The 11,671-nt window shown below is 52.9% G+C and overlaps 1 protein-coding gene across 6 annotated transcripts in view; it reads right to left on the bottom strand.

Annotated features, from left to right (window-relative positions):
* The window catches only part of HMCN2 (hemicentin 2), a 169,802-nt gene that overhangs the window by 142,871 nt on the left and 15,260 nt on the right, over window positions 1-11,671 (bottom strand). For 5 of the 6 annotated variants that reach the window (XR_004031451.1, XM_030818033.1, XM_030818036.1 and 2 more), the window contains exons 2-4: window positions 6,175-6,245; window positions 5,532-5,690; window positions 4,539-4,661 (exon numbers count right to left, since the gene is read on the bottom strand). Coding sequence is in view for 5 of the 6 variants with exons in the window: in XM_030818033.1 (XP_030673893.1) it covers window positions 4,539-4,661; window positions 5,532-5,690; window positions 6,175-6,245 (353 nt within the window). In the remaining variant the exon portion in view is untranslated. The remainder of the gene's footprint in view (window positions 1-4,538; window positions 4,662-5,531; window positions 5,691-6,174; window positions 6,246-11,671) is intronic. The other variant, XM_030818035.1, reaches the window with a different exon arrangement.

Here is an 11,671-nt window from a genome sequence, read left to right as displayed (position 1 = left end):
TTTTTTGTTTGTTTGTTTTTTTCAGACTGAGCTAGAGGATATGTGCCTAGAAGTTTATGGCTAGATTTCAACTCTCACATGATAAGAATTCTGTATTCTGAAAATGCATCTGTTTTTATAATTGGAGCTACTTCATTGTTGTGTCTTGCCTAGCTTTCTAAGTAATGTGTCTCTTGAAAAGGTCCCACCTGTCTTAGCCAAGGAATGAGGACAAGGTTCTTCGTCCATGTGGGGGTGGACAGAAGGGAGCAGTGGCTGAAGACTCCCAGCTGCAGAGGCCCACAGAAGCCCGCTGAGCACGTGAGGCAACTCCTCCAACAGCAAAGAAGCAGGTCCGTGACCACCGTCCCCTTCCCCTGGGCCAGGCCTTGTCAGGGGTCAGGAGGGAAGCGTCACTGAGCAAAGCACCAGTCAACAATTACCCAGAGGAGTGACACCTGCTACTGTGTCGTAACTGCTGTTACAAGCTCGTTCTAGGATGTTCTGATGGAGGGAAGATGCTTGGCAATTCAGGCTACTGAACCACAGAGAGGGCTGGGACACAAGGCAGAAAGCCAGTGACCCACAGGATGGCCTGCCCTGTAAGCATATCCCCACTTGGGAGTTGGGGGGCTGACCCTCTTGCCCATAGTAGGGCCAGACCCCTATAGGCCCAGGCCTGGGGACATTGCCTTCTAGACCTGTGGTGCCCCCAGGGCTCCAGTGCAGAGAGCCTTCATTAAGCCAGCTCAATGTTTATCTGGTGAAGGCAATGGCTTCCAGATGTTAGAGGGGCTGGGGGACCAGCAAGCCTGCAATGCACTGGGGCTCATCTCTGTCACCGATGGGGAAGGAATGAAAAATCTGGCACTGCTCCCCCAGCCAGATGGCTGCTGCTCGACCCTTCACAGCAGATAAATCACCCCCGAGGATCCTCCCAGAACACTTGACAGCCAGGGCGGCTGAGGAAGCAGGGAAGGAAAGCCAGGGGGCGAATGGGCCCCCGAGGCACAGATGAGAACACTGAGGATGGGGCTATGGGTCCTGGGCCCTGTGCCAGGAGGCTCACCATGAAGTGACAGAGAGAGGACCCTAGGCTGGGGGTTTTGCCCCTTGCCAGCTGGGCACCCTGGGCACTCGCCCTAGCAGAGAATCTTTTCCAGAGAGAGTTCCTACTCTTCAGGGGGTGTTGATGGAACTGAGGGGCATATCCTGGGCTCCACACTGAAGCACAGGGGGGTGGGATGGCATTTAGCCATCGTGAACTCTTACCAAGAGCTTCCCATGCAAGGCTTCCTCTCACCCTAGCTACCATCTTACCAGGTAGGGGCTCTCGTTAATCCAACTGCACACAAGAAGAAAGTGCGCCCCGGAGAGGTTGAGGACTGTGCTGGAGGTCACCCTGCAGGTAAGTCTGAAGCCAGGCCTCTTGCCCCGGAGTCCAAGCCCTAACCACCTCCCCCTGGGAGGGGTCCAGGATGAGGTCATCTCTGGGCCCCTGCTGATGAATTAATCAGAGCCACCTGGTCAGATGCTCCCCCAGCAGCTCCCCCTCACCCCTCCATCTTCCGCCCACCCTTACTGTCTTAGAAGGACACCTTTCTCCTAGCAGATGCACAGAACCTGGGCAATTCACCGTTTGTGCCTGCTGGTGCTGGACATGGGAAGGCTCCCAGCCCCCAGAACCGGCTGTGCTGGAACATGTGAGTTGTCGGGTGGGAGATGCAGAGGAGAGCAAGAGGCCCAGTGCTCTCCCAGGAAAAAAAGATGGAGGGGCTTTCCCGGGCACGGGGGAGCTGCAGGACAGGCAGGTTTGCCCAGCTGTGCTGGCCCCACCCCCACCACTGTCGGGGCTGGTGACAGTGCGTTGAGCTGTGTGTCTGCCGGGGAACTTGGGGGAGGCTGCGCTGGCACAGCAGGTGCTTGGACTTATCTAAGTCTTAATCAAAATGCACACCTTTGGGGCAGGTTGAAGGGGCCACGTTGCCTGCCTCTGACATGATTCCCTGTCTGTTTAAGGATTGTAAAAGCTCCAAATTTCCCCTACCAGGGAGAGATCCTCACCTTCCTTTAGTTACCCTGGAACCCCAAGGGGTGATCCAGGTACTAGTGAGGCCAACTTCGCAATTGAAAAAAAGTGAAATGCTCCAAAGCAGTAAGCCCTAGCTGTGACTGATGGCCACCTCCCTATCAGCACTCAGAGCTGCGCCTGGCCCGGGGCAGGAGCTCGGCAAACAAGGGGAGGAGAGTGCATGATGCCTCTCGGGCTGCACTGGATGCACTCGGAAGAGGTAAAAAGGATTAATGACACACGCATAGTTTGGAGCCTTTTGCAACTTCTGGGGAGTTCTCCCAGCTGGAGGCCCCTTGGCTAGGGTGAAGGCACCATTCATCTCTCCTGGGAGGGTGACCGCAGCCCTGGCTGCCCAGCCACCTTCCCAGGCTTGCCAAATGTCTGGGAACATCTGGAAGAGGCTATGTCCAAGGCATTAAGCTAAAGAACGACAGAGCTCCATGTCCAGGAAGGAGAGGGCTCCGGGCCTCTACCTAGAGGTAGCCAATTCTGGCCACTGGTGGTCCTACTGAGTCAGACACATGCTGCCCGGCCAGACTCTCACAGCAGAAAGCTGGCGCCACAGCCGGGAGTAGTGGACTTGCCCAGGTTCCCAACCTCAAGGAAGAGGCTTAGGACAGCCCAGCCTCACACCTGGGCAAGTGGCCCCCACTGACCTGCCCAGCTGCTCTGTGTCTGATTTGCCCCTGGCAGGAACCCAGTTCCCATGCAATTGGCCAGATAGTTCTCCCCGAAAGCAAGAACCAACCCATCCTTCCACTGTGAAATGCCTCCCACCCTTGCTTGGTTGACTCAGTGCCAGGGTAGGCTGACATGCCAAAAAATGAAGCCGAAAGTGTCGCAGAGAACCATAAATGCCATCTGTCAACAGGGAGTTAAGGCACGCTAATCTAAACACACTCCTGGAGATAGCTCTCTGCAGCTCATAAATATACACACACAAAACCGTCTCCCAGAAGCAACAAAGCAGGACTGGCTCGAGGCCATGGCCAGCCTCAGACACCCTGCCTCTCTCTCTCCTTCCTCTTACCAGGGACTTGAGCACGAGGGACCCTGTCCATTCACCAGCTATTTACCCAACACCTGCTCTGAGCTGAGAAATGTAAACTGCTGGGAAGGCTGTGGCCATCGGGACTCACAGCCCAGCCCCTGGAAACTTCACAGCCTAGTGACTTTAATAATCGCACAGTTACAAAGTTACGATTATGCAAAGTAACACAGGGAGCTGGGAGGGGCACACAAGGAGACCTAATCTTTTTTGTTTGTTTGTTTGTTTTTTTAGATGGAGTTTCACTCTTGTTGCCCAGGCTAGAGTGGTGCAATGGCACGATCTCGGCTCACCACAACCTCCGCCTCCCAGGTTCAAGCGATAGGAGACTTAATCTTGAGAAGAAATCAAGGAGGGTCTCCATGAGGAGGCGTGCTTAAGCCAAGACTAGGAAGGTGAGAAGGAGCCAGGGGAGGAGGAGCTCGAAGGACAGGCCGCACCAGCAAAGGCCCTGGGCGGGGAGGAGCGTGGGACATTGGAGAGACAGCAGAGAAGCCAGCAGGGCAGCAAGTTTGGGCAAGGGGATACCTGGGGGACCAGAAAGACAAGCAGGAGGGACCTGGTGGTGAGATGTGCCTGTGTGGGATCCAGTGCTGTGTGGGAGCCACTCGTGTAGGCTCAGGAAAGCTGAGTGTCAGCGTCACTTCCCAACCGTGACTTGCAATCAGCCGAGGTGGGAACATTTACACCACGGAAATGGGTGTGCTTGTCCTTTCCGGAGAGAGTGTTGTTAATCGTTTCCCAGTTGGCCCCTGAAAGGACCCTGTGCTCCTGGGAGGGGATGGGAGTGTGGGGTGGAGGGAAAGCAGGGACAGCCCTGAATAGGATGATACCAGGGAGCCCCGAGGGGAGGAAGGACAGACCCCTGTCCCGGAGAAAGACTGGGTGGCAGGTGCCTGCGGAGCACTGGGCTCTGAGTGAACCCAGATCCCGGCACTGTAGGCCACACAGCAAGCCAGCTCCTCCCTGCCCAGTGCCCAGCACCACTGCCTGAACCTGAGAGCTCCTGTGCTCCTCCAGCCACCCCAGGTTCCCTGACTCTGGGGAGACACTCAGAAGATGCCCCATACCCACATTTCTGCCACACTCTCTGGGGCCACCTTGTCAGCCTGGACCAACTGCTGAACCCAGGCCATCCCAAGGGGCTGTGTCAAGCCTCAGCCTCTTTACCTGCACAATTTTGCCTGGAAACACAGAAGCACCTGCCTTTGGGACAGGTGGAAGAGTTTAGCGAGATGAGATGATGCTGTGGCCTGAGCACAGTGCATCCTGTGCCTGCCACAGGCGCGCACCCAGTGCTGCTCAGCTATATACGTGTCCCTGCATCTCTGGGTGATTGATTGTCATTCAACCACCTGGAGCCACAGGGATGGCCAATGTCCTCACCGTGCCCGAGTGATGGGCTCCGGGATGGTGCCCCCTCCCGGTGCTGCTCACCTCTGTCACTTGCTGCTTGTCCAGGTGGAACACCTGCCCAGAGCTGGTGGCAGCGATCTCCTCATAAGCCAGGTAGCCAGGATGGGTGCGGTCGCCACAGTCCCCCGTCAGCACAAAGACCACCTGGAAGATGGACGTGCAGCCTGCTCTCGACTTCCCTGGCCGGCTGCTTCAGGGGTGAGCAGCAGGACCTAGACCAGCGTGGAGTGACCTGGAGTGGGCCCTCTCCCCTGTCTGTCACATGTATAGAATGATACGTGACACATGAATAGAAGGGAAAATAGAAGTGCCCATCTCATGGGGATCAGGAGCTGATGCAGGACAAGTGCTCAGCACAGGGCCAGGAAAACAGTAGGTGCTCCATATTGAAAACTGCTATTAAATCAACAACAAAGAAAAGCGTGGAAGTCGACTCATTTCAGAGTGGCCCCTGGAGGCTGCAGACTTAGAAGGACCTTGAAGAACCCAAGCAAGTTCTAGACGTGGCGGCAGAGAAGCAGTCCCGGCCCCGTGGATCTTGCCCGAGGATGCCAAAGAGCTGGCCCTTCTCCCTCCCTCGATCATGTCCCCTCTCCCAGCCCTCACTGCAAAAGCCAGAAGCAAGGGATCCGACAGGTCTTCCAAACCCTGAGACAATGGCAAAAGGGACATGAACGGCAGAGAACAGGAGCAGAGGCGATGCCAGAAGGAAGATGGGTTGCCTGGACTTTGATGGGGGTGAGAGGAGTAGGTGGTGTGGTCTCCAACAGGAACAAGCTGCGCCAGGGAAGTGTGAGCCCCGGCCCGGGCCTACAGCAGGAGAGCACACTCACACTTCCTGGGCCAACTTGGTTCCGAGGCTCTGGCCATGCATGGCAGAGGCTGGACCCAAGGCTGTGGAAGAGAAGTGCCCAGCTCTGCTCTCCAGGAGGTGGCTCAGGTGGTGAGAGAGACCCCAGCTTCCTCAGGACCCCTGGGGGACCCCACTTGGGCCCCCACAGCCGGTTCACCCACCTGTGATTGTTTGAGCTGCAGGAGCCGCAGCAGCTCTTCCTTCTTGTGATAGTCTTTGGCGCGGGCATCCGAGAAGACGTAGATGAAGGAGCCGGGGTTGGCAACCTCCACGGCAGCCTTAATGGCCCCCACACTCATCTCCGGGCAGTCACCACCTCCCTGGAGGGCAGAAGCGTGTCAGCAGCTGCCACCTGCCTCCTCCAGATGGGACCCACCCAGGGACATCTCCAAAACTATTGGGCGTGGGGAGTCACCTTGAACTGTCACCTCCTGCCCACCCAGTCACTTTCTTCCCGGAGACACGATATAACATCCAACCTGCTTTAACTGTAGACAAGCAGCATCATTCATTCATTCATTCATCCATCCATGCAAGAGTGACACGGGCCCACCCCCACGGAATCTGGCATGGAGGGCAGTCACTACACCAATAAGTCCAGCACCATGACGAGTACTTCAAGTGGGCAAGGATGGAGGGGGCCATGGGAGCAGCTAACAGATGGCCTAAGGAAGCCACACATTCGCCCAGGAGGAGGGAGAGGTGGAGGCTGGGCAAGAGGAAATCACTCGAAGCTACCTCACCAAACCCTCTTGGTGGGACACAGACTGGGAAGAGTGGGACAGAGGGTCAGGGGCTGCCCACCTGCACGTAGAGTTCTCTCAGCTCCCTCTGAAACACCGTGGGGTCCGCCGTGAGGGTCACTGGGCCAATATCTGTGGAGAAGAGAGAGGGATGCCCAGATGGGCTGGGACTCCTAGACACACAGCCCGGTGGGCTGGTTTGGCGGCGACATGAGGATGGATGTTCAGAGGAGCTGAGGCTGGCACTCAAGATGGGGAGAGATCAAGGAGCAGCTCCCGGAGCTGCAGGATCAGACCAGGAAACAAGGTCAGACCACTCTGCCCCATGCCCAGCACCAAAGCAGGACCCGAGCTCCAGGGAAGCAGAGGTGAGGCAGAGGGCAAGCCCCAGCTCCTTCGCCCGGATAGCAGCTCCCAACCTTCGGTGACCTCTGTCTGTCCCCTAAGAACCCCCACCTCCACCATCCCACCGGCTGCCACTCAGTGGAGAAAGAATTCCGGGAAGACAAAGAAACGAGAAGCAAACAAACAATCCATTTTGAGACACACAGCAACTCTCCAACACCAGCTGCTCAACAAGAGAAAAACCTTCCAGAAACCCCATCTATGCATGAGCTCATTTTAAATAGAACAGCAATAAAAATGACAAAGATTGACTGCACTCAAGGTTGGCAAGGATATGGAGCAACTGGAACTTCCATTCACTGCTGGTGGGAACGCAAAATGGTTTAACCACTTTGGAAGACAATGGAAGTTTCTAAAACATTACACATGCATCTACCATGGGGTCCAGCCATTCCACACCTAGGTATGTCCGCAAGAGAAATGAAAATATATGTTCACACAAAGGCTTGTACTCAAAGGTTCATAGCAGCTGTATTCACAACAGTCCAACACTGGACACAAGCCAGATGTCCATCATCCGGTGGAGAGATAAACAAACTGGTAAATTCACAGAACCAGGTTGTCCTCAGCAATAAGACAGGACAACTACCGATACAGGCAACAACAGGGGCGCCTCCCACGTGAGAGAAGCCAGACGCAAAACAGCACACACAGTATGGTTCCATTTATAGTAAGTTCTGGAACAGTCAAAATTAATCTAAGGTGAAGAAAAACAGAACAGAGGTTGCCTGAGGAGCTTGACTTGGAAGGAACTGTCTGAGACAGAAACATTCTATATTGTGATATGAATGTGGGTTCCTCAGTGTATCATTTGTCAAAAGTGTGCAGCTAAGATCGGAGCATTTCAATGTATGTAAATTTACCCCATAAGCAAAGCACTAGAACAAATGATCGTCACTGAGTGGGGGTTGGGGGTGGGAAGAGGTACAGACGAGACGAGAATGACGGGGTTGTTTAATATTTGGCGATGCTGGGTGATGGGTACATGGAGATTCATTATTCTCTTCTACTTATGTTGTATATGTTTGAAATGTTCACTAATAAAGAGTTTAAAAAAAAATAGCAGTAATGGAGATCCACGCCAACACAAGACAATACTACCAGTGCTGGACAGCAGAGCTGGGTTCCGGGGAGCCTTGCGGATAAGCGCACAGTGGAGATTGTGCAAGGTCGTGTGGACCTCAGGTTTCTTAGGAAAATATTTGAGTCCTCGGTGAACTCTATGTATTTTATTTTATTTATTTATTTATTGAGAAAGAGTCTCGCTCTGTCGCCCAGGCTGCAGTTTAGTGGCATGATCTCGGCTCACCGCAACCTCCACCTCCCAGGTTCAAGTGATTCTCTTGCCTCAGCCCCCTGAGTAGCTGGGACCATAGTCATGTGCCACCACGCCCAGCAAATTTTTGTATTTTTAGTAGAGACGGGGTTTCACCATGTTGGCCAGGCTGGTCTTGAACTCCTGACCTCAAGTGATCCACCCACCTCAGCCTCCCAAAGTGCTGGGATTACAGGTGTGAGCCACTGTGCCCAGCCTCAGTGAACTCTAATAACAGACTATTTTTAGTTCAGGAATTCTAAATTCCAGTCGCTCTAAACAAACTTTCATTCTCAGCAACCAGTTGGCAGACCTCAGTCTTTCTTAGAAAGAAAAGCCTGTAGAATTATCCAGCATGCCCCACAATGATCAAGGATGAGCTGACACCAGCTTCCCCCATGGCCCCTGTCCCTGTCCTCTGTGTTTATCCGTCTCGTCCCACCCCGTCCTCCCTCACCTGCCCTTGCCATCCCCACCACATCCTTTCCTCTGAACTACACAGTAACGAATTCAGCCCAACTGCAGCAGCTCAGTCCTCAGCCTTGGATCTCAGCCAGATCTCATTGGAATCCTTCCTTTATCCTTTTTGGGCTATGGTCCCTCAGGCAGAGCTCACTTCACTGCCCCAAGCCTCAGTTTCTTCATCTGTAGAATGAGACATGTAACAACACCATTTCTCCTGACCAAGAACCATCGCTGTGAGAATTTAGTGAAGCCAGGTAGCTAAACCCCTGGCACGGAGCTTAGCACACAACTTGGCATGGAGCAAAGGCTCAGCAAATGGGAAGAGGCACTGCTGACGTGAGCGTGCACTTGGCCAGGCTCCAGCGGCTGTTCTCACACAGTGCAGTCAAAGACAGTGTTGCTTCAGTATGAGGCCCTCAAATTCTACTTTGACTAAGAAAAGCAATCATTGGCCGGGCACGGTGGCTCACGCCTGTAATCCCAGCACTTTGCGAGGCTGAGGCGGGTGGATCACGAGGTCAGGAGATCGAGCCCATCCTGGCTAACATGGTGAAACCCCGTCTCTACTAAAAATATAAAAAATTAGCCGGGCGTGGTGGCGGGCGCCTGTAGTCCCAGCTACTCAGGAGGCTGAGACAGGAGAATGGCGTGAACCCACGAGGCAGAGCTTGCAGTGAGCGAAGATCGTGCCACTGTACTTCAGCCTGGGCAACAGAGCGAGACTCTGTCTCAAAAAAAAGAAAAAAAAAAAAGAAGAGCAATCATTTTACTCAGAGCTGGTTATTTCATTGTTAGGTAATCACACATGTTCATTGTAAAAAGAAATTAACATGACATGAATGATAATGACAGTTACTAAATACCTTGTAAGTGCCAGGCTATGTCCTGAGATGCTTCCTGTGTTTCAGCTCACTGAATTCCTCCTAGCACCTGGTAGGTCCAAGCCTTTTTTTTTTTTTTTTTTTTTTTTTGAGATGGAGTCTTGCTCTGTCACCCAGGCTGGACCACAGTGGTACAATCTCAGCTCACTCCAGCCTCCGCCTCCTGGGTTCAGGTGATTCTCCTGCCCCAGCCTAGTAGCTGGGATTACAGGTGCCTGCCACCATACCCAGCTAAGTTTTGTATTTTTAGTAGAGATGGGGTTTTGCCATGTTGGCCAGGCTGGTCTCAAACTCCTGACCTCAGGTGATCCGCCCACCTCAGTCTCCCAAAGTGCTGCGATTACAGCAGGCATGAGCCACTGCGCCAGGCCTTTTTTTTTGAGACTGAGCCTCACTCCATCACCCAGGCTGGAGTGCAGTGGCACGATCCTGGCTCACTGCAACCTCCAGTTCCCAGACTCAAGTGATTCTTGTGCCTCAGTCTCCCAAGTAGCTGGGATTACAGAGGTGTACCGCCATGCCTGGCTAATTTTTTTGTGTTTCTAGTAGAGACAGGGTTTCACCATGTTGGCCAGGCTGGTCTCAAACTCTTGGCCTCATGTGATCCACCCGCCTCGGCCTCCCAAAGTGCTAGGGTCCAAGTCTTACCCACATTTTTACAGAGGAGAACATGGAAGCCCAGAGACAGTAACTTTTCCAGTGACACACAGCCAATAAGTGGCAGTGCTGGGATATGAGCCCAGGTCTGGAAAACCTCAAGAACAGAGCTCTTCTTAACTCCTGCTCCGCGGGAACTAGACGTAGAAATTCCTGACAGGCAAAACAAAGCAAAACAAAAAAGGGAAGGGGGCACAACTGCCTGTATTTTTTTTTTTTTTTTTTTTTGAGACAGAGTCTCGCTCTGTCACCCAGGCTGGAGTACAGTGGCGCAATCTCTGCTCTCTGCAACCTCTGCCTCCCGAGTTCAAGCCATTCTCCTGCCTCAGCCTCCTGAGTAGCTGGGATTACAGGCGCCTGTCACCACGTCTGGCTAATTTTGTATTTTTAGTAGAAACAGAGTTTCACCATGTTGGCCAGGATGGTCTCGATCTTCTGACCTTGTGATCTGCCTGCCTTGGGCTCCCAAAGTGCTGGGATTACAGGCGTGAGCCACTGTGCCCGGCCAACTGCCTGTATTTCTACCAACCAGAGATAATAATTTTCATTTTTGTATATAATCTTTAATTTTTATATTCATATATTTAAATGTATAAACACATCTTACAAAAATACATACTATTTTAAGCAGAATTTTTATTGAAATATAAATAACATACTATTTCTAGCCTGATTCTTTTCACTGAACAAGTAAGTGTGAGCAAATTTTCAGAAAGTTACTCAGTCAAACGTCATTTTAATAGGAAGTATCCCCTGGACCAGAGAGCCCTGGAAAGGATTTTAAGGTTGGCCTCTGTCTCAGTTTCCTACTGCTTCTGTGACAAATTACTAGAAACTTCGTGCCTTAGAACAACACACAGGCCGGGCGCGGTGGCTCACGCCTGTAATCCCAGCACTTTGGGAGGTCGAGGCGGGAGGATCACAAGGTCAGGAGATCGAGACCATCCTGGTTAACATGGTGAAACCCCGTCTCTACTAAAAAATCTTTTAAAAATTAGCCAGGCATGGTGGTGGGCACCTGTAGTCCCAGCTACTCGGGAGGCTGAGGCAGGAGAATGGCCTGAACCCGGGAGGCGGAGCTTGCAGTGAGCCAAGATCGCACCACTGCACCCAGCCTGGGCGACAGAGTGAGACTCCGTCTCAAAAAAGCAAACAAACAAACACACACACACACACACACACACACACACACACACACGCACACACAGCTTAGGAAGCCAGCAGTCCTAAATCCAAGCGTCAGCAGGGCTGCGTTCCTCCTGGGGGTTCTAGGGGAGGATCAGTTTCCCTGCCTTTTCCAGCTGCTAGAGGCCTTGGATGATGGCTCCTTCCTCCATCTTCAAAGCAGCAGTAGGGCGTCTGTCTCTCTCCTGTACTGCTGTCATCACAGCTCCCTCTCTGACTCCAAACTTCCTGCCTCCCTCTTACGAGGACCCTTGTGATTATAAAGGGCTCACCTGGATAATCCAGGACAATCTCCCATCTTGAGAGCCATGACTTTGTCACACCTGCAAAGTCCCTTTCACCACGGCAGGTCACACATTTGCAGGTTCTGTGCATTAGGACAGGCACATCTTTGGGAGGGTATCATTCTACCTACCACGGCTTTCACCATTTGGTCTTCAGCAAGAATCAATTTCAGAAAAGCCAATTTGACCACAACCTATGTGACAAACATAACAATGTTGAGGGCCGGGCGCGGTGGCTCACGCCTGTAATCTCAGCACTCTGGAAGGCCGAGGCAGGCGGATGACTTGAGGTCAGGAGTTCGAGACCAGCCTGGCCAACATGGTGAAACCTCATCTCTACTAAAAATACAAAAATTAGCTGGGCGT

This window comes from Nomascus leucogenys, chromosome 8, assembly GCF_006542625.1.
Source record: "Nomascus leucogenys isolate Asia chromosome 8, Asia_NLE_v1, whole genome shotgun sequence".
Lineage (NCBI taxonomy): Eukaryota > Metazoa > Chordata > Mammalia > Primates > Hylobatidae > Nomascus > Nomascus leucogenys.
The sequence above is the reverse complement of the archived record's forward strand: the minus strand, read 5'-3'. Positions and strand labels throughout refer to the sequence as shown.